This window comes from Ambystoma mexicanum, chromosome 10 (genome assembly GCF_040938575.1).
Source record: "Ambystoma mexicanum isolate Mex_15411 chromosome 10, UKY_AmexF1_1, whole genome shotgun sequence".
Lineage (NCBI taxonomy): Eukaryota > Metazoa > Chordata > Amphibia > Caudata > Ambystomatidae > Ambystoma > Ambystoma mexicanum.
In genome coordinates, this window is record NC_090932.1 from 1,415,128,360 (window position 1) to 1,415,150,396 (window position 22,037).

The window sequence follows — 22,037 nt, forward strand, 5'->3', positions numbered from 1 at the left end:
GTGCCACAACGCGAGAAACTCCCAGGCCCCAGTCAGATCAGAGCGGTATCGCCACAACCTGAGACACACCAGGACTGCTTCATCTCTGTGACGGCGCCCCAGCTGCGGGTCGGTGCCCCGCTGAAAGCGCTGTGCACAGCAGACCCTTGTGCGACCGAAGCCGGCCCGTGAGGCGAGGGAACCTCCAGCCTACGACCCTGTGCCACGGGAACACCAAACCGGCAGGCCCATGACTGGCACCCGGCCCCCGACTCCGGTGGTGAGAGGCTCCTCCTGACTCCCGCTGTTACAGCCCTCGCGGACCTCCACCAGGACACCACGTTGTGTGGCCCCATGAATATAGGGATTGCACAGAGCTTCACGGCGGGCGCCTGCTCACAGCTGCTGTGCCCATCAGTTTCCGGACCCCGTTCCCCCCCATGGGAGAGAATAATAACACAGCTCCCCCGAGCCTACTCTCGAGCAAACCTGATCCATGCCCTTAAGACCTGGATACCAGATCCTGCCATTCCACAGACCAGCCTCCAAAGAAAATACGAGGCGGACATCGGATGCGCAGCTACAACGAAGACCAAGGTATTTGGACTGAAGGAGACCCCTTTAATCACTCCTCCACTCCAAAGATATACTTTGCCCTGAAATAGCTGTGGTGCGCCCCCACAAGCTGCGACTGATAGCTGCGATGGGTTCAATCGGCCCCCCACAGCATGCAGGTGAACGAGGTCCGGGTGCCCACAGTAGACCGGAATGGCACTACAATAACTACATTAAGGGGCAAAACATACAGTGACCCCACAAGCTGCGACATACTTTATTAAAACGCCTGTCTTAACTCCTGGAATCATTAAGAAGGCACCTGATAACGCGCAGACCAAGTAGCAGTGTCCCTCAAGCATTAAGCTACTGGTGGCCCACGTAGGGAAAAGTCACTCTACCAACTTGTGTAGCACAGACTTATACCAAAGGTAGGGTTACCTAAGAGGTAAAGGCTGGTGTAGCCTCCCACAATCTTTCCTAAAAACTCCCTTCTCCTGGTTCAGTTGATCCATCCTTTGGATAACTTTGGACAGTTTCCTGCAACAGTTTTTTGTTATCAACCTTTACACTACTTTCCAGGCTTCTCTTAGGGTTTTCTTAAGTCAAACACTCCTTTTGTTTCCAACACAGAGATATGTCTAATCTTTCTTTCCCCTCCTTTTGTCTGTGAAAACGAGGGGACCTCTTCCTTTAGTCTCCTTGATGTCAACTAACACTCTGACAAAGGAGGTTGTTCTCGTGGCACTCTCTAGCCTTAATGTCTCTTTTGATGATCGGGTTGGGGGCAGAGTACTCCATGTATGTTCTTCTCTTTCAGTCTCTTTGAAACAGCAAATGAGACAAGGAAGATCACTAATGATGTAATCTTCACGCTTAATACTTCTATCCCAACTCTGAAGACGAGGGAGATTATCCCTGAGGTTTTCTTTCCTTGCAATACTCTTGATATGATTACTGAGACGAGGGAGATGCATCCTGATGTCTTCTTCCCATTCGGTACTCTGGCACAAGTACTGAGACAAGGGAGATTACTCCTGATGCCTTCTTTACATTACATTCAAGGTTTCCCATTCGATACTGTTGATACTTACTGAGAAGAGGGCGATTATTCCTGATGCCTTGAGAACCCTTCACCAATCCTCTACCAGGTCTCCTGTTACCTCTTCTCTGTTGGAGCTACGTCGCCAGTTCTTCCTGGGGTGTTGGATTGAGGCGTTTCCATGGAACGTTCTCTCTGCTTCTCTTTCCGCTCCCCGCTGCAGTGCTTTGGCTCTACGGGATCACCGGCCAGACGTAGAGTCTTGCTTCCAGGTTTGAACTTCCTGGGTCTGCCAAGCTTCATGCCTGCTTTGCTTTCTTCGCCCGCTTCACTTTTCATTGGGTCCTTTCTTCATTTTTGTCATTCAGCTGGTTCCTCTCCAGCAGGGGGTCACAATCCTTTGTGTCAATTGTGTACTCTTCATGCCTCCATGGGCCCACCGCTTTCCAGTACCCTCTGTACTTGGCAAAGAAGTAGTTTGTATAACTCCATCAATCTTCTGCTTCACAGTACTCCTGGAAGATTACTTGAGAGCAGACTGTATGTCCATTTTAGTCTTCTTGATCTTGGTGGTATCAGTATTTACAGGAGGGGATAAAGGAGTATTGGAATAGTATACAGCAGTTCTTTCAGATTTTCTCAGCAGACTTTATGGGTTTTATCGTCTCGAGGGCAACAAGAGGGTTACAGAGTTGCCTCATGGAACAGGAGCACTTGTCCCCATGAAGGGAGTCTCCCTTTTGAGATCCCGCTTTACACCACACCTAGGGGGAATGCTGAATATCAGGCTCACCTCCCTAACCTCTTTGGGAAGGGCTCTCCCCTCCCCCTCCTCCAACCCTCTGGGGAGAAGTGACGTTATACCATGAATTGTCACAGAGCACATTTCGTGCCTAAAGTGACTAGGATGCACATTACCGCTACAGGAATGTCTGTAATCATTCACTTGATAAAAAAATAAATACTTTTTATTACCACAACTTTGCAGCTTTTAAGCACTACAAATGGGCAATAATTTTTTTCCATCTCCTTTTGTCGATCTTGATGTATGAAAGTGACTTGCAGGTTGCGCACCACACATTTCAGGCACTTTACTCTCAGATAAGTAATCATCCCTTTGTGTATACTGGCTGACATTCATTAATATGAGGAGAAAAAAGCTTTTGAAAATAGATGATACCTATCGTTTTTGATATCCTGCTTGCAAGTGTCAGTATAATTAAGGACTTGTTAATTTGTGGCAGTCTTTTTGTGTTTTTGGTTTGGAAGACTAATTTAAAAGCATCTATTTTTGGTTTTCAGATACTTTCGAAAAAGCTTTAAATGCTGGTTTTATCCAGGCAACAGATTATGTTGAAATTTGGCAAGCCTACCTAGATTATCTGAGAAGAAGAGTTGATTTCACAAAAGGTAATTCTATGCCAGAGGTTCTGTTTTCCCAATGGAATACTTTGTTTAGTTAGATTGCTCATTGTGATATTCCAACATTGTGAAGCTTGGATCCCTCTAATGTAGATACTGTAGTTGCAGCTATACTTACTGACTTATAGTTCCTGGTGAACATTGTTTGCTCTTCAAATGCTCAATTCTATGAGATGATGGTACATTCATATGTCTGACGCTAAAGAGCTGTTGTAGCTCTATTGCTGTCACTCATCTGTTAAGCTTGTCCAAGTAGTTATTTAGGATATTGGCGAGTACATGTGATGCTTCTAAAGTTAATTTCAGTTTTTTTCTTCTTTTTAAGACTCCAGTAAAGAACTTGAAGAATTGAGGTCTTCATATAGCCGTGCTTTGGACTATTTACAGCAAGAAGTTGAAGAGCGTACGTTTGTAATTGTGAAAAAGTTATCTGGGTATAAACCAGCCCAATTTTATTTTGAAACATGAAATTCTTTTTTACTTATTTGCATGTATTTATTTAGACCGTCATGTCAATGTCAAACAGAAATCACTTGCAAAGGGAAAAGTATCAGATGAAGGAGGCTGGTGGTGAGGGTGCCTTTACAATATGCTGTGGTTAGAAGGTTGGGGCTAAATCTGTGTTAGGCAAGAATTGATGTAGTAATCCTGTGGGAAACTACACATCACTTGTCCTCTTGGTATTAGGTAACCCACCTATTGGTATAGGCCTGTACTACACAATTTGGTAAGCCAGACTTATCTCAAGAGGGGTAAATGTGAGCTGTAGTAATGAAATCCACCAATACAAGTAGCCAAGTAACACTTATGATATAGCATTTATAATGCGCCTATACACAAGTGTTTCAGGGCGCGACGAGGCAAGGGAGGGGGAACAGAGGGAAGACAGACAAGCGATCCTACTAGGCCAGGTGTCAATCAGATCACGCAAGTGCATGGGAAGGAGGGAAGTGCAGAGGGGGAGGGGAGAGGGGACAGTGCAGTACATGGAATAATAAGATAGATAAAGTAAAAATACAGCCAGCAAGTGCTGGTAAGGAGAGAGAGACCGAGAGACCGAACCCAGGTATTGGTTGAACAGCCAGGGGGAGAGGGGGAGAGAGACCGACCCCAGGTATTGGTTGAACAGCCAGGGGGAGAGGTTAGACCCCTGGGGAACACCACAAATAGATATGGAGGAAGGACCCAAGTTGAACCTGGGAGGGCCGATCAGAGAGGAAAGAAGTCAACCAAGCCAGGGCCCCCAGGTTATCACGGAGTTGGTTTAGCAGGATGGCATGGTTGACCGTGTCAAAGGCAGAGGAGAGATCAGATGAGTACACAGGGGGTGTTGGAATTAAGGTTGGATAGCAAGTCTTCATGTATGTTCAGGAGAGCAGTTTCTGTGCTTCTGGCAGATCTGAAGCCAGACTGATGGTCATGAAGGCAGCCAACAGATTCAGAGATTGAGCTGGGAGATGGGCAACTTTTCTAGGAGTTTGCCCAGGAAGGGAGTGATCGAGATTGGGCAATAGTTAGCCCGGCAGGATGGGTCGGCAGAGGGTTTCATAAGAAGAGGGTGCACAAGGGAGTGCGTCGGGGGGAAGGGACTACTCCAGTGGCGAAGGAGTGGTTGCAGAAGTCAGCCATAGCAGGAGCCAGGGAGTCAATGTGGTCCTTGATGGTTTTTGATGAGCAGGGGTGAACCTGTTTGGACAAGACTTTCATAGACTTGTCTTGAAACCATCAGCGGAGAACAGGGGAAAGGCAAAGAAGGAGGGAGGAGAGGTGGCTGCTGAAGGGCCAGAGGAAGAGCAGGAAGTAGAGGGGGCCGGGTAGAGGAGGAGAGTGAGGACAGGATGTTCTGAGTTTTAGAGATGAAGTGAGAGGCCAGTGCCGTACAGAGGGCCTGAAAAGGTACAGGAGAGGTAGAGAATGCGGCAGGATTGGCCTGTTCCTTGCAGATTTTAAACAGTTCAGCTGAGTTATTAGATGCTGCAGAGACGCAGGCTTGGATATGTGCTCTCTTCTTGGTGAGGACAGAAAGCCTGTATTACCTTTGGAGCAGGCGGCAGGCCAGTTTGTCAAAACCTTATACTGAAAGTTTTAGTTAAAATAATTAACAGCAGTTTTTAAATCGGCATTCTTTAAAAAAGGACAATGCATGTAGCAATCAAATACACATTAAAATATTTTTACAGAATCAACACAAAGCTAGTAGATACTCTTTAGAGATGCTTCTTTGCTTCTTACACATGTCCTACACCCGGAGGTGACTTCACTCACTAGGACAGTAATGGCATTTATATATCACTAGTACACTTTGTAGATTCTGAGGTTTGTAGAAAGGAAAGGTTAAGGGAAGGGAAAAGGTTAAACAGGTTCACTGAGCATGTGAGCACTTTAAATCTTCCAATGAAGTTTAGATAAAAAACTTTTCCCAGCAATAATAGTTTAAAACCATATCACCTAGGAGGAACAGTAAGAATCAAAGTCAAATGGATTAGAAGGGTCCGCAGGTCCCAGGAAAGCCAAAGTCAATTGGAGTACAGTCTATGAAGCTGAGGCACTTTAATAGTAAAAGTCTTGCACAAAGTTAGAGAGTTTGTTGAAGAAAAATCACTGTAGGGTCACAAGCTGTTACACTTGTGAAGTGCAGAGCTGAAATCCACTCACAGGGTAGCTACTGCAAGTCTCAACTGAGACGAGTAAAGCTAAGGACACTGAGGTAAGTACCCCAAGTCAGAACAGTACCTTTGATTAGAAGAAGTGGTCCACCTGGCTTCTGTCTGGTTGCAGTGATGCAGATCCTGGGTTCCTGGGTCTAAGTCGTGGGGACAAGAGGGAGGACGTCCGGGGACTCCTGCGGCAGCAATTCAGAGGTCGGCTGCAGCTACGAGCTCGGATCAGCAACACTTTCAGTGCTCGGTAAACGGCACCACTGTGGATCTTGGATACTAGTTGGGCTTCCTTCACTCCTTGAGTCCTGCACTTTGGTGAGGGGACTTGAGCTCTGGTTGTCCAGCTTCTTGAGGGTCCTGGGGAGACTCCTGGAGCTTCTGGCCGGATCACAGACTTTGCTCTCAAATATGGATTTCTCGAAAATCGGTTCCTGCAGCAGCAAAGAAGTGCAGCCAGTCGGAGGAAGGTGTTCTAGTGGAGTACGTCTCGGTTAGTTGGTCCCACTAACCCAAGGGAAGAAGTAGTCCCTTAACGAGCATCTCTTGTGGATTAGAAAAAGGAGTTTCAGCACAGCAGCAGTTGTACACGGTTTGTTCGTCAGGTTGTTCTTCCCTGTCGTCGACTTTTGTCTTCAGTCGCAAAACCCTCACCTTTTAAGCAGGTTTCTCCCATTCATGCACAGCCTAGCTGTCACTCAAACAGCAGGGTGGCTGTCCTGAAAAGCCAGCCAGCCAATCGGGACTGGGTGCATTTGGGGATTCCCAAAGACAAAGGAAGTGGAGTTTCGGGAACCTCTCTCACTTTCTGTCCTTCCAGAGACACTGGAGCCTGAGGCAGGTTTCAGTACTAAAGCCCACCAAAGGCAAAACGAACAAAGGGCTCAAACCTGTCCTGGCGTGCAGAGTAAAACCCAAGAAAGACCCCACTACTGGAAAATGGCGCCAAAAGACCAGGGCCATTTTGACAAAATGGTTACCCATGGGTGCTATACTGCAGCTGAGGATTTGGCCTGCGGTAGAAAAGCACCATGGTAGGAAAAGTAAACTACTGCCACCAGCCATTTAAAATAATGAGGGTAACATAACATTTTTTTACATCACTAGTTAGGATAAAGGGCTACTAAGTAACCCGCCAGCTCTCCACATAAGATGGCTTGTGCTGGACCTACAACGAGAAAAGGTAAGTAAGGCCAATTACAATTTACTATTCTTGTGAACAGTAGTTCACACAAGAAAAGGTATTTAAACCTTAGGAGAAATCTAAAGGATTTCTCTGGGACTGAAGGTGCTGTGCGTCACGATAAAAAAGGTAGAGTCCTATGGAGTTTGTCAGGCTCAAAAAACAAAGCGAACACCTAATCCAAATCAGGTACAAACACATGAGAGATTGAGAAAACGGGCTGACTCACTCGATAAAAATGAAAAGCCCTAAAGTCCAGCAAAAGAGCTGGGGTCTCTAAGGTGGAAGGAATTGAGCACCAACATGAAAATTCTCCCTAACAACCTGCTGATTGAGATATAGATTGAAAAAGGAACATAGGCCATGGACATAGCACGAGGACAGACATGAATAGGATGAGTTTCATTTTCTGCATTCTGTAGGTCCTCCTTTAAGGCCCTTGTCTCTTTTTCTTTTCCCTTCTTTAATTTTTGGATCATAGACTTATTTATGTGGCCAGAGGAACATGTACTGAAGTCTCCTTGCCAATGCAATCCTTTTGGACTGAGTGGATGGTCCCATGTTTGCTGTTAGGAAATATTTTCTTTTTGCTGCTTTCCTCCCATAACCTTCAATTAAACATCCTATCTTTTTGATATTGTCTGCATCCTGACTTGATGTTTTGGAGGAAAGTAAAGCCCTCGGCTCTACTTGCCTTGCTTTTGCTCACTTTTTATGGGGAGACTGACCAGTCCCTAAGACTATCATTACTTGGAGACCTTCTCTACCTTAGTGGAATTTTTGGTATTTTTAACCTGCACACAGCACTTTACTGTGAAGTGTAGTTGGGATACTTTGTGTCCCTGTTAGAGTAGATTTCTCTTTCTTGTGTGAAAATATTCACTCTCCGCGCCCCAGCACATTTGGCTGGACACCTGGATTTTTTGCTATTTCTTCTGGGATGTGGGCGCCTTTTTCCCCACCCTTCCTTTTACTCTGGGGCATGGAACCTTTGTGACCACCTTTTGGTATTTCTATTTGGAGTGATTCTCTCCTCCAACTTTTTGGCATCTAAGTAGCACACATCACTTTCTGTGCAGTGCTGTTGGGAGCTCCTAGAGCTTCCACCTCATTGAGTCTTTGTTTTCCCTGACTAGCTCTTAAGATTAGCAGTGCCTGGGGATACTTTGTATCCCTTATGTGTTTTTATTTTTTTCGAGATCTGCATACCCCACCTTAAGTGGAGTGCTGACGGGGAGACAATGTATCCCTTCACTCAGTTCTCCAGTGACAAGCTTACTGTGACAAGTTCCTCTGTTCAGGCCGCTGGCTGTGTACCTTTTGCATGTCTTTACCTAAAAAGACATCCCTGTGTCACTGCAGTGAGGGTGCTGTGTAACACACATGAAAAGATGCCTATGGAGTTATCTTAAAACTCCATAATCAAAGAACACAAGAGTAAAACTCACATCAAACTACATGAAAGAGTGGGAAAAAAGGCTCACACTGTCCTCAAAATCCAGCAAAGTTGCTGGGGGTCTCTAAGGTGAAGGGAATTAGCAAATTTTAGAGAATTCTCCCTAACACGAGTTTTGACCGTCCCAGTGCATTGCTGGGGTCCCCCGATGTCCTTCCTCTTGTCCTCACGACTAAAGCCCAGGAACAGCGAGATCTGCAGAGCTGCACAGGAACAGGGGGTCATCAGCGGCATCTTTTTCTTCATTCCGAAGGTACTGTAAAAAATCTGAGGGAATTTACCTCTTACTGCAGAGTGCTTGCAACATCTACAACTCACAAGCCTAATCGGCTTGTGGCCCTACATTTGATTCTCCTTTTCATTAAAGACTCCTAAGAACTTGTGCAAAGACTTTTCCATTTACTTACTAGAAGTGCTTCATCCTATACAAGACTTTTGCCCATTGACTTCAGCCTAACCTATTGAATTGTGTGACTCTTCTTGGAGGATCCAAAAGTATTTGCCTGCTTAATAATAATTGTGGTCTCTTGTTGTTCTAATAATCTTTGCCTTTTACCAACTTCTAAAAGTATTATTTTTTTTAAAATATATTTTAATTAATTTTGCAACATAAAACATTCCCCAATCCTCCTCCTGCCCCCAACCCCCCCCCCCCCGGATGTATCTTGAGTTGCTTTATAAGTCCGAGGCATTACTACTTTATCATTTAAACAAGTCCAGGAGCTTTATTTTGTGCGGGCACCACTGCTCCATGTAGTCACTTTGAAGGTATTCAAGGGTTGTGCCCCAGTCCATTCTAAACCTATGATTGTTCCCCTGTATATTATACGTTAAATGCTCCATAGTTATATATGACCAGACTCTCCTCGTCCAGTCTATTGCCAAGGGAGGGTCCTTTTGTTTCCATTTCTGGGCTATTTCCAGCCATGCCCCTATTAGTAGACCCATAAAGTTCTGCATTTGCCTCTTGGTGGTGTGCTTGTCTTTTGGGTCCCATAGCCCGCACAACCATACTACTTCGCCCTGATTACCCATGCCATGGAGCATTAACTGAATTTGGGCCTTCACCCCTGCCCAAAACTGTTGGAGTTTCGGGCAGTCCTACCACGTATGTTGCCAGTTTCCCTCCCCTCCGCATTCTCTCCCTCATGTGGAATCCCTATACATTGCGTGGAGCCTTTCCGGCGTGTAGTGCCATTGTATGAGTATTTTCATCCACATTTCTTTGGATTGTATCGCCTTGGTGAGTTTGGATATTATCCCCCATATATATTCCCAACGCTCTTTGGGGATCGAAGTGTGTAGTGTTGTCTCCCATCTCTTTATATATAGCCATTTTATTTCTTCCGTCGTGGTATTGATTAACTTATATGTGTTTGATACAAATTTAGTGGTGCCTGTATTTGTCATAATATAGGTTTCGAACAGGGTGAGGTCCCGCCACGCTTCTTCTTTCATTTGGGGGGTGATTAACCAATGATGCAGTTGTTCGTATCTATCTGTAATGTCTAGGTTTATCAAGGATGCACAATCCTCGAATTATCTTATTTGTTGCGACTGGTACATGTCCCCTACCATCTTACCGCCTGCCTCCTCCCACTTCCGTAAAGTCACCGGCTGTGTTCCTGGTGGGAATTCTGGTTTTTTAGATGGTGGCGTGAATGGGGCTGGGTCTGTAGTTAGTGTTCCTTTCTTTATGGCTCTACTCCCAGATTTCTAACATGGTGGTCATCATTTCACTTATGCGTAGGTTGGGGTGTCTGTTTCCTCCCTAACCAAAGAAGGTGGCTGGTGGGTACTGTCGCACCACTCTGTCTTGTGCCGCCCACAACTTCTGTGAGTTATCTGGTATCCATTCTCTCAATACCCATAGTTGTGCGCCTTCATAATATTTCTTATAGTGCAAGAGGGCACAACCCCCGTCCTTCCTTGAAGCAGTGAGGACCGCACTCGATACTCTCGGTGTCTTCCCCTTTCAAATGTAAGCCGAAACCATTTTCGCTAAGGATTTTAAGAATGCTGGTGGGACTCTTATTGGAATAGCTTGAAATAAATGGAGAAGTTTTGGCAAAATGGTCATTTTAATCGCCGTTATCCGACCCCACCATAAGATTGATAAAGGATTCCATCTCGATAGGTCCCGCTTTATTTGGTCGAGTGTTTGGGAGTAGTTTTGGGAGTATAGGTCCTGTATTCTGCCTGTCAGTGATGCCCAGGTATTTGACCCCTTTTTCCGCCACTTTCAGATGCAGGTTTGATGCTACCGACTGTATCTGGGTGGTATTGGCCGCCAGTATAAGGATCATTGATTTCTGTCTGTTGATTTTTACTGCTGATAGGGATCCAAAGATGTCGATCCCGTGTATTAGAATTGAGAGTAACTCTGCCGGGTCCCACAAGGTCACCAACATGTTGTCTGCATATGCTACAATTTTGTACATGCGACCTGCCTTCTCGCTCCCTTTCATCTCCTGATTTCCCCTTATGCGGGCCAATAGGGGCTCCAAAAATATGGCATATAGCAAGGGGGATAGAGGGCACCCTTGTTTTTCCCTTTCTCAATTCTAACCTTCTTAGACAAGCCTCCGTTCACCGCTATTCTTATAGTCGGGGAGTTGTAGTTTGTCCGAACCATATCGATGAAGCTTTCTCCTATCCCCATTTTCTTCAGTAAGTGGAGGAGAAGCGCCCACTCTAAGCGATAACGCTTTCTACGCGTCTAAAGCCAAGACTATTGCTGGGGAACGTTTTATGCCTATTTTTTCCACCAAATGTATGACCCTTCTGATGTTGTTGTGTGTTTGTCTTCCTGGGACAAACCCGGATTGGTCCTGATGGATCAATTTCGGGAGAACCTGCGTGAGCCTGGTGGCAAGAATTTTAGTATATAGCTTTGCATCCAAAGTTATCAGTGCGATAGGGCGGTATGAACGTGGTAATTCCGGATCTTTCCCTTGTTTATGAGAAACCAGCATCTTTGCCTCATTCATAGATTGGGTGACGCTGCCTTCATCTTTGAAGGTATTAAATAATTCTGTTTAGACTGGGGTCAAAATATCTCGATATACCTTTATAGAATTGTGGGGCATATCTGTCTGGGCCCAGGGCTTTATTACTGTGGAGGTCCCTGATTGCTTTGGTGACTTCTTACTCCGTAATCTCCTCCTCTAACATTTGCTTTTCTTCTTCCAATGGGACCGAAAGATTTACCTCCTCTAAATAATTTTTTTTGTCTCTCCTCATCGGAATGATTCGACGAGTAGAGGCTGCGGTAGAATTGCTCGAATATGTTGCCAATCTCAGTTGATTGGGTTTCCCTTTGCCCCCGGGGGTCCATCAACGCCCCCACTGTTCTTTCTTGTCTTTTCCCTGTAAGTTGCCTGGCCATAAATTTGTCGGCTTTATTAGCTTTAACATAGTACCAATGTTTTAGCCAGAGCAGGTGCTTCTCTGCCTTTTTTGTGCAAAGTGATTCTAATTGACCTTGGACATGTCTCAAGCTTTTTTTTAATTTTGACGTGGGGTTCAGGAGAATTTCGGCTTGGATTTTCTCTGTTTGTCTCTAATAATAATTTTTCCCATCGTTGATTCTGTCTTTCTCTCTGAGTTTTTAGTGCTATTAGGTGTCCCCTTGTGACCGCTTTTAGCGCTTCCCACTGTGTTTCTTTGGAAATCTCTGGGAGGTTATTACTTGTGAGATATTCAGTTATGTGGTCCCTGAGAGTGTTTTCCAATACTGGGTCTCAGAGTATTTCCTCCAGGAGACGCCATTTCCAAAACCCTGAGCCCTTTGGGCTCAATAATAGTACGGTCCACAGAGGACCGTGGTCCGAAAGTGAAATGGAGCCTATCTGTGTGTTCCGTATTTTCCCCAGGATTCCAGCCGTGGCCCAGAGGTAATCAATCCTTGACATGGAGTTATGTACATGTGACAAATATGTGAAGCCTTGTTGATTGGTATGTATATGCCTCCAGACGTCCCCAGTGCCAGATTTGACATTTTCTTTCTTAAGGCTTTCAATGGGGATCCCTGGATTCTCTGTCTGGGATCTGACATGTCTAGAACGGGGTCCCATGCTATGTTCAAGTCCCCTCCTAGCAGAATCTCTCCTATGGCAAATTGCTCTAGTTTGTCTTCCCGTATTGGGGGCGTACAGTGCCGCTAGCGTGAGGGCACCTGTTTGTCCGCTTCAGTGTCGAGTATCTGAATATGTAGAGCGTCTCAGACCGCTATAAGTGAGGGCACCTGTTTGTCCGCTTCAGTGTCGAGTATCTGAATATGTAGAGAGTCTCAGACCGCTATAAGGACTCCCGCTTTTTTGCCTTGTGCATTTGCCTGCAAAATCCAGTTATACCCTTTTAGCCGAACCTTCTTTTTGTCTTACCCCTAATGTGAATCTCCTGGAGCAGTATATTGTATGCCCCCTGTTTTTAGGAAATGCTCAACCTTCTTCCTTTTAGCTGGGGAATTTAATCCTCTGATGTTATATGTCAAAATCTTTATCCCCATTGTATAGCGGGTGGATAGTGTTCCCGTGTTTATCCCTCGTGGCTTATTCGAGTGTCTGTCCTCCAACTTGCCTGTTTCTCTGACCCCCCCCAACCGAAACTTTCTTGAGGTGGGCCCTGGTTCCTATGACCGCTCAGGCATTTCGCCTTCAGCCCCATGCCCTTCAGGAATAGCTGGTAGGGTGTCCTAAAAACCTCTGGATTCCAATACTCGTCCCGATCGATCCCACCACCTCCCTGCACCTGTATTAGTGGAAGACTTGCTCCTCCCATGTCTGCAATGGTTCCGGAAGGAGGATTCCCCGGGCCTTGGAATTCTCTGCTGCTTATATGCTTGTCCGGCCCATTATTCATTTACTTGTTAGTCGACGGCCCCTTCACTTTTCTGCCGTTTCTCTTCAATTCCCAGGTTCATTTCTTCTGGGCGGGCCTCTCTTCATTCATTTGTACCCTGGAAGTCCTCATTGCGTTCTTGTATGCCCAGGATTTGCTGTCGTCCTTCACAAGTTATGACCCTCCGCTGTGTCCCTTCCCATGTAAACAGTAGCCCGAATGGGAACGTCCATTTGTATCTGATTTCTTTTGCTGCTAGAGCTCTTACCACTGGGCCCATCTCGCAACGTTTCTGCAACGTGGAGTGCCAAGTCCTGATACAGCTGAATGTTTTTCCCGTTCATACGGATATGATCCATCGTCCGGGCTCTGCGTAAGATCTGTTTTTTGGGGATAAGAAGAGAGCGCCACCACAACATCCCTGGGGCGGGATACCGGTTCTCCCATTCTCCTGGGGCTCACTCTGTGTACCCTATCTATTGCGACCTCCTCTTTATCTTTTGCATCGAGGATATCCTTGAAAACTTGCTGTAGTGCCCCCTTCAGGTCTTTGTCTTCTACCGATTCCACCATATTTTTAATTCTTATGTTCGACCTCCTTGAGCGGTTTTCTAAATATTCGCATTGTAGCTTAAGATTGTGGGTCCTTCGCAGTAGATGTTCCCGCATGTTGTTGTGTTTCCTCCTCCTAGGTCTTGTGTAATTTTTTCCAAGGTGTCCCTCCTCTCACTTAGGTCCATAATCTGTCTTCAGCTCTTGCACTGCAGTTTTCAGGTCGCTTTTCATGGAGTCGAATTGGGTCTGCATCGTAGTAATAAACTGGGCTTGAAATTCACCAAACCATGTTTTCATGTCCTCCCTCAAGGCCATGTCTGTATGCAGTTTCTCTACAGCAGCTGTGGTTGATTGACCTTCTTGCTTTTTCCTTCTCGAGGATGATACGGATGTAGCCGAGTCTGCTCCCCAAAATTGTGTTGGGGTCTGGTCTTCTGAGGTGTCTGCTGTGCGGATTGGGCCTGTCTCCCCCTGGTCTTGGACATAGGTGCTGGTGATTGCTCAGTTGCCTGTGGCTTCGCTGCCCCATGTCGTGGTATGATTATAGTGAGGGCTTTCCGGTCCTCGGCTCTACTCTTGTTCCGGCCTTGGTGTGGCATGTTGTGTTGCCCAATTTACTCCGGTTATTCACGCCCTTTCCTGGGATGAGATCGTAGCCTAATTGTCTGCCAACCACCGGTGTGGGGTTCCTCTTTCTCCCTTGACTGTCTTGCTGAGTACGCTCCCTGTCTCGGACTGCAGGGTGGGTTTTCTGAGTTGTTCGAATGATCTCCACATGCCCCTATTTCCTCTAGTAAAAATGGCCCTTTGGTATGGGGGGGTTTTATGGGGCCTTAGTGATGGGCCCGTGCAATGCGCGGATTGTCTTGTATTTTCATTTCATCTCTGATGTCCCCCAGCCCGTTCTGAGTCTCTCAGGTGGGGGGGCACTCTTTTCTCTCCGGGACTGGGGAGCGCGTTGCTTGTGTCTGCTGTGGCCCCTCTGCAACGTTATGGAGGGGAGGGGCCGCTTGCATCCACCGTTCTGCAGCTCCATCTGGTGGGCTCGTCACCTCCCCTGTCCCCGCGACTCAGGGCATTGGTTCCCTCGTATTCTTGCATGGGTTGAGGGAGCGCTTGGAGATGCCGCCACACGTGCATCTGTTGTGTCCACCGCTGCGACGCGTCGCAGCTCCGGCTTCTGCGTGTGTGGCGATGAGGGGCTGGGGGCAGTCCGTCCACTCCTCAGCTTCCTGGGATGTGGGAGGCCTTGTCTTCTACGTTGATCCGCCTGTCTATAACAAGGGAGCCATAACAAGGGACTAGAATAATTTTAGAAGGTATTCCAAGATGGCGGCGGAGTGGAGAGGATGTGGCTGGGCGCAGCTCCATCCCCTCCTCCCACGCCTCAACAAAAGAGAAACAGAATAAAGCGAAAACTCGCTGTTCAGACGCACTGGAGGACCGGGAGTTCATCCTCTCCACTCCGCCGCCATCTTGGAATCCCTTCTAAAATTATTCTAAATGCCAACAGTAAGATATTAATGTCCCCAGCACCCTAGTTATTCAAGTCACCTGTAGGTGTAGGTTGCCTGTGGGCCATCCAAAAAGGGTCTTTACTTATTTAGAAACTAAGAGTGTACAGTATTGAAGTGTATTTGTTTTGCTACCTTCTGAAGAAAGCTTATTCTAACTGACTGATAAATTAATAATTGTTTATGCAAGAAACATTGAGTGTAAGAGTTTATTTGAATACCTGTAACTATAAATCTCCAACTCCACTACAGTTCACATTGACCCCTCTTGAGATAAGCCTGGCTGCTCAACATGTTACCAAAACTGTGTAGTACAAGCTTATACCAAAGGTTGTGTTTCCTATACCTGGGTCAGAGTTGTGTTTAGTGGTCCCAGAGGGTATTGCATACAAACTTTGCCCAACAACCACTTTGACCTATCTTGGTAGCTCTGCTACGGCCTTCTGGTAGCTGTAGTTTTTACTCAAATGGGGATGGACCAGGGTTTCCCAGAGCTGGTCCCTTTCTGCAGATGGTTTACCCCTTTTCAATCTTAGTTCTCTGAACTTCTCTCACTTTGCCACTTTGCGCCTTTCGTTCACCACAGCCCGGTTCTTAAAGGTTTTCCCTTCGACTCACCGCTGTGATGAACTGCTTGGCTTTCCTCGGAACTGGAGTCAAAGCCAGTTCCACGGTAACAGGAGTCTCCCTTGCTCCGGCTTATCAGCGTCAATATGCTGCGTGTACTGTTGGCATCTGCTGCACCACACTTGGGCTATTGTCCTCAGTCTTATGATTCCCTCTGCAGAGGTTTCACGGGTCTGCGTTGAAAAGGGAAAGGTTGTGTCTCTCCTTGTTAGCCTCTTGATATTTGCTGCCTTTCTCCTCTTCTTGAACTGCCAGTTCTGGATAGCTGTCTTGTCTTGCGGTCTACCTAGCTCGTACTGTGCTCTCTTGCTCCACCTTTTATCCCTGTGGGGAAGGGAAATGGCTGTTATGTGTGTGTGATTCTGATCAATTGCCTGACTTTGCTTGTTCCTTGTATTGGGACATGTCAGGTAAACGGCTCTGGTGTTAGTCTGTTCTCTTGTGTGTCATGTGAAAGTGTTTGTGTCGGAAAAGGGGTGGGGGGGCAGTGGTTTTGAATGTCCAATGTGGTAGGATGGGGAAAAGGTGTTGAAAGAAGGGGGATACTGCGTCTCACCCGTCAGTCTCCCACTCCCCGAGGACCCTCCATCCAGGTGATCCTCCCTCACTGGTCCACCCCCAGGAACTGGATCCAATAGCGATGGCCGTGTCCAGGCCCCTCGATGACAGCTCCCCAGGAACTAGCTAGGGAGATACAGTCAGGTTTCTCACACTACCAACTCGGATAGGGTGATATTGCATGTATATTTGTTCTATATGAAGCACTTAAGCGTAAGTGCTAAACACATCATTATCATTTGGTCTTGGATGTCTGCTTGCATTCACAGTAATTTGGTAATATCGGCCTATACACACTGATGATTAACGATCCAAATGGGAATCCATTCTTGTCTGAAATGCATATCGCATGACAGTGTTATCGTAACCATATTTTTCGTAGTGTACTTAGGAACAATGCTATGTGATGCCACTTCCTGTTTTGTCAAGGGCTGAAAGGTTGTGTGTCATCGCTTCCTGTAATGTCACTTCAGGTTCGGGGACAAGGGCCGTGTGCTGTCACTTCCGCTACCTCTGGCATTTTGGTGAAATGATGTCCCTTTATGTAACTGCTCTCATCAAATGTCTCCCTCCCCACTCGGGTTGTCTGTTCATACCACATATTATTAGTTACTTGTGTAGAGTCGGCCATATTCTCATAAGGCAAAAACAAAATGTAAAAAATCTAGGTATACGCATTATTGGTACTATGTCTGCCTTTTGAAAAGGCCTTTGCGTGTTTGGTTGCATTTGGGCTATATGTAACCAATAAGCCCCAAAAGAAAAAAGTTTGAAAGATACAAAGTATCTGTAAGGAAAGATTTCTCTTCACAGCACCTTTCCCTCCATTTTTATGGACCCCCAAACATTTTGCTTTTATTTTTTAATATGACTTGAACCATCAGATTCACTACACTGGCTTTTCCTCATTTGTCATGGGGAAACTGACATGTTCTTCAGGCTGTTAGTACTGGGAAACATTGTTTCCCTAAGTCTTGTTACATTGTTGCCCCTTGTGGAAACTTGTTATCATTGTACAATGCATTTTACAATGTAGTACAATGTGGTACACGTTTTGTTTTGCCCTAGACTAACACTCAGAAGATTTTTGGTTACTTTAGGTGTGCCTAACGAACAAACTGGTGACAGCAATTAGTTTTTACAATTTTTTAAATGTAGTTTAGCCTTAACGCATTTAGCTACCTATTGTGAATAGTGTCCAAACATGGCCACAAGGGTTTTTGGTTGTCCTTTGGCCATCTTGTCACTAAGTCTTCTACCTGACCTGTGAGAACAGGAAAATCCTTACATGGACTTCCAGTGCCTGGGAAAGCTGAGGCTTTTCACGGGCTACTGCAGGGCCATGTCTGTTTGTTGGCAGAAGTGGGTTGCGATTGGTATTGTCTGGTGCCAATCCACAAACTGGTTTCAGTGGTTCCATGTAATAATGTCGCCACAAACATCTCGCCATGCAAAAATATCGCTGAAAAATTGCCGTTTTTTGTGGCGACATTATTGCATGGAACATGCGGGGGACACCCTCGCAACACCCACATTTTTATTTATTTATTTCAAATTTTTTTGCCCCTGTCCCCATATATATGGTCACCCATATAATATCACCGTGACCTTTTCCCGGCGATATTATTTACGGCGACCATATATATGGGGATAATATTACCTGATACCGTTTCAGTGTGTCTGAATGGTATGCATGAGCTGTGCCACCAGTGGTCCTGATTGAATTTTCTGAGGACTGATAGTCTAAACAGCTTTTTGCTTCTGTTGGATATTATGCTAATAAGGGGAGTGCACAGCTTATGCTCAGAAAAGTATAAAAGGGCTTACTTCGAAAGACAGGGTAGGAGATTAACTGTGCACGGACCAGACAGGAGTTGGCATATGATGACAGGAGGCAGACGCACTGGGCAGTCAACTTCTATGAAGAAAGGGAGGGGGCAATGCCTTCAATTATTTTTTGCCTACTTCTTGAAGCTACTAAATTGGATTTTTGGCTGTTTTGAGGCATTTGAGTCACGAAAGGACTACGGCTATTGGCTTTTGAGCAGGATTATTTTTGACTGAGCTGTATGGGGAATATTTTTACATTTCTACCCAAAGCAAATGAGCTTGCCACCTATGAACACATCTTATTCTTAGTTGGCTGATGCTGCCACCATGGTTGATCCCAATCGGCATTGACTCTTTTTGAATTTTTTTTTCCTATTTTCCTGCTTTTTGATTAAAAAAAACCCATGGTGTTTTGATGGGTGGTTTTTGATGTTTTTGGCATTGTTCTTGGATTGTCGACTGCTCCAGGCATCTAGTCTTCTCCAGCCCACATCTCCCTACCTGCTACAGGTAGTGAGTATGAGGTGTTACCCATCATGCATATCACATTGAGAAAGGTATAGAGGTATTGAACGGTCAGGTGCTTCTATGACGATTACCTAGCAGGATTTTGAGGTTGCGTAGCAATACCTGGTGAGGCAGGTCTTTTTTAAGGTGGCAGTGCCATCTCTGAGAAGGTTGATCAGTCTTGGTCTTGAGTTGACGTAAAGACAATGACGGCTGCATATTTATGAATTACTCCACCATGGAAATGGTTGGACCATGCAAAATATCCCATTAAAAGAACGACTATCCACCTTTGCAGCAGGAAAGTCGAAACATGCTGCCATATATTTACCTCTTGCCCAGCTTTAAAACATCCATATCAGAAAGGCTACTGCCGCTTTATTACTAAAATTTAACATATAACGCACAACAAATGTTGGTCCACTTTGTTTGGGGCCGAATCGTTGGTCATCGCGGCAGCAGCTTTCTGTACATGGAAAGAGGCACTAAAGGAACTTGAATGAAATTGGTTATCCTTCGCTATGCGTACTGTAAATCGCATGCCATCTAATTGACACACATCATGGCTTTAAAAAGAGTACTTAAAAAACTACAATTTTAAAGGTAGAATGTAACTATGTAATTGTTTTTTAACCCTGTTTTAGATTTGAAAATCTGAAATGTAATGATTGAAGTGATTTATATATATTTTTCCATGTGCTTAAAGTGTGTATTAACTAAATGCACAATAAAAAAATTACTTTTTGCTTTTGTGTGTTGTGTGCATTATACCATATTGGTAGCAATGTTTCTTTAGTAGTTATTTCTCATTAAAATATTTACATTATACATGACTGTAGGAAGCATTCATTGAGTGATTACTGAGAAATTTGTCAGGTGTTTTGAATGAACTTTTTATGTGGGGCATCTATTTAAATGTACTGTGTATTGATATGTTCTACATGGTGTATTCAATACACACTGTGTTACTGTAAGGTATAAGCAGTAGACAATCAAAAAAGAAATTGACATTAGTAAGCCTCTCCTGTGCTGATGAGAGTAGTCGCTCATTGCAGGGGGTGTTGCTGCTTGCTCGCTTCTCTGATGCGCAGTGACAGGGATATGCTGTCCCTATCTTTATTCCTACTACAGCCCCTGCTTGGTGGGTTTGAGAGGTTGTCTTGGGCACTCCCTTAGGGGTGGAGGGAAGGCTCTGGAGATAGGGGTGATAAGAACCACGTCAGTAAAAATACATGAAATCCATAGTGACATAGTCTCTCAGCAGTGATATATGGGTTGATAAGTATCATAAGAATGAGCTGAAAGGCAAGGGAAGTAAAGCAGACGGCTTTACTTAACCTCCACAAGTCAGGACATGAGTAAAAACAAAGCAAAAAATAAGGATATCCTGTAGAAGTCTATGGGAGGAAAGCCGCCAAAAGGAAACTCTTGCTAACACCACAGACCTCATGGGCAGGGGAATCTGTGTGGGAAATGACTGTCATTCCAGACCTTACTCTAGGATGCTCAAAGGCTGTGGGTTTGAGGCTTCCCATGAGTTAGGTCTGACTCAGGCAGCGACCCCAGAACAGGCTGAAGTCTGCTAGAATTTGGTTCCCGGTGCACAGCTAGAATCTAGTTCCAGGATCACAGGAGGGACCCCTCAGGAGGACCCCCCTACCCCCCACAAGCAACAACATTGGTGTGACTCGGGACAGGATTGGCAGGCCATCGGGAGCAGCCTGGTCAGACTTGCCATCCAGTAATCCCTTCCTCGTAGTGAGACGACAGCAGCAGGTTTGTGAGGTTAGAGCAGAGGTCTGAGGATGCTAGCAAAGTTTCCAGTGACGAAGCAGTGGTAGTCTTATTTCCAGCCAGATGCAGGACAAATGCATACCTGGTGATGACACCAACCTTGAAACAGTTATTGAGCAGGGCTTAAGACCAGTTGGTCCCACCAGTCCAGAGGAGCAAGGAACCCAGTTCCTGTCTTTCCAGTCGATTTGAAGGCAGAGGTCCAAAACAGTGTTTGGCTTGGCCAATTTTGATTGCAGAAGCATTCGTTTTGTATGTCACTTGTTGTCCTTTGGCAACAGATACTTGGATATTGTGGTTGACATTAAACTGCTCCAAGTCCTCTCCTTGTTTTAGATTTCAGGCAGGGGGATGCACCTGCTCACTTATGGGAGGGACCTGCAACATGCAGGTAGGTGGAGGCTGTCCAATCGGGGTCAGCCTGCGACCTCACAATCTGCCCAGGAAAAAGACGTACTATGGTGGAAGTATAGATTAGGACCAAATCGCAGTTTCCGCCAGTTCACAAGCAGGTGAAAGCGAGAGGAGAATGTGTAGGTTCTCGTATTTGAGTAATCATGTTAGTGAAGTAAAATGCAAAGTCTTCAGCAGTTATAGGGGAGGATAGGCATAGATTCTGAGGGTCAAATGGATAGTGTGTGGTGGTGAGAGTGGAGAAAGGATATAAGGATAGTGTAGTTGGTGGATTTGTTGTAGTCCAGACCAGTAGTGGGGGTGAAAATGAGTCTTTTAATGCAGTAAAAAGAGCATTGGAGCAATTATTTCCCCAGTGGTAGAGGCCTGTAGCTTTCCTTTGATGTTGAATGGCTGAAGAGATCCATGGTTGGGGCAAGAGTAGGAGGTGGAAATTAACAGGGTAGTGGCAGTCAAGGGAGTTAGCAAGAGCTTTTTTTAATTGAATGACGGCAAGTGTAATAGTGTGGGGTGAAAAGGCAAAAAGCGTGGACTTTGCCTGGTTTGCTATAGGATGCCATGGAGTCCTGTATGACATTTCTTGTACTATGAGTGGGTGGTAAGGGGGAGAGGGAACTGAGATGGTGACATGGATAGGTGAGTGGTCTGTGAGCAGGGGCGTTGCTAGGGGGGGGCTAAGGGGGCTATAGCCCCTGATCTTTTGGTTGTAGCCCCGGATAGAATCTCAGGAGCTACAGCCAAAATACTAGCTAGCCCCCAGTCCCAACAGTTCCGACATCAGCTTAGCCCCGGGTCCTTTCCAGACCTAGCAACTCCCCTGTCTGTAAGGAAGAGGATGCAACAGAGCAGAGAAGTTATGATTTGAGGATGGAAAAATGAAATTGAGGCAGTTCCCTTTGATGTGAGTAGAAAGATTATACTTGTTAATGAGTGAGTGATCCAAGAGAGTAAAGTCCAGTTGCAGATGATGGGCCTCCATCATGTTGAGGATTTTGATAACCGCCATTATATTTCTTTCAGCAGGAAGTGTTTTAAATAGATATACATCTGAGAAGCATACATAAAGTTCCATGTACTGCACTCTTATCTGTGCAGTGTTACT

The 22,037-nt window shown here is 45.6% G+C and overlaps 1 protein-coding gene across 1 annotated transcript in view; it reads left to right on the top strand.

Annotated features, from left to right (window-relative positions):
- Nucleotides 1-22,037, top strand: part of SART3 (spliceosome associated factor 3, U4/U6 recycling protein) — a 559,753-nt gene that overhangs the window by 284,875 nt on the left and 252,841 nt on the right. Inside the window, exons 9-10 of the mRNA XM_069619464.1 lie at nucleotides 2,879-2,986; nucleotides 3,324-3,401. Of these exons, the coding sequence (XP_069475565.1) occupies nucleotides 2,879-2,986; nucleotides 3,324-3,401 (186 nt within the window). The remainder of the gene's footprint in view (nucleotides 1-2,878; nucleotides 2,987-3,323; nucleotides 3,402-22,037) is intronic.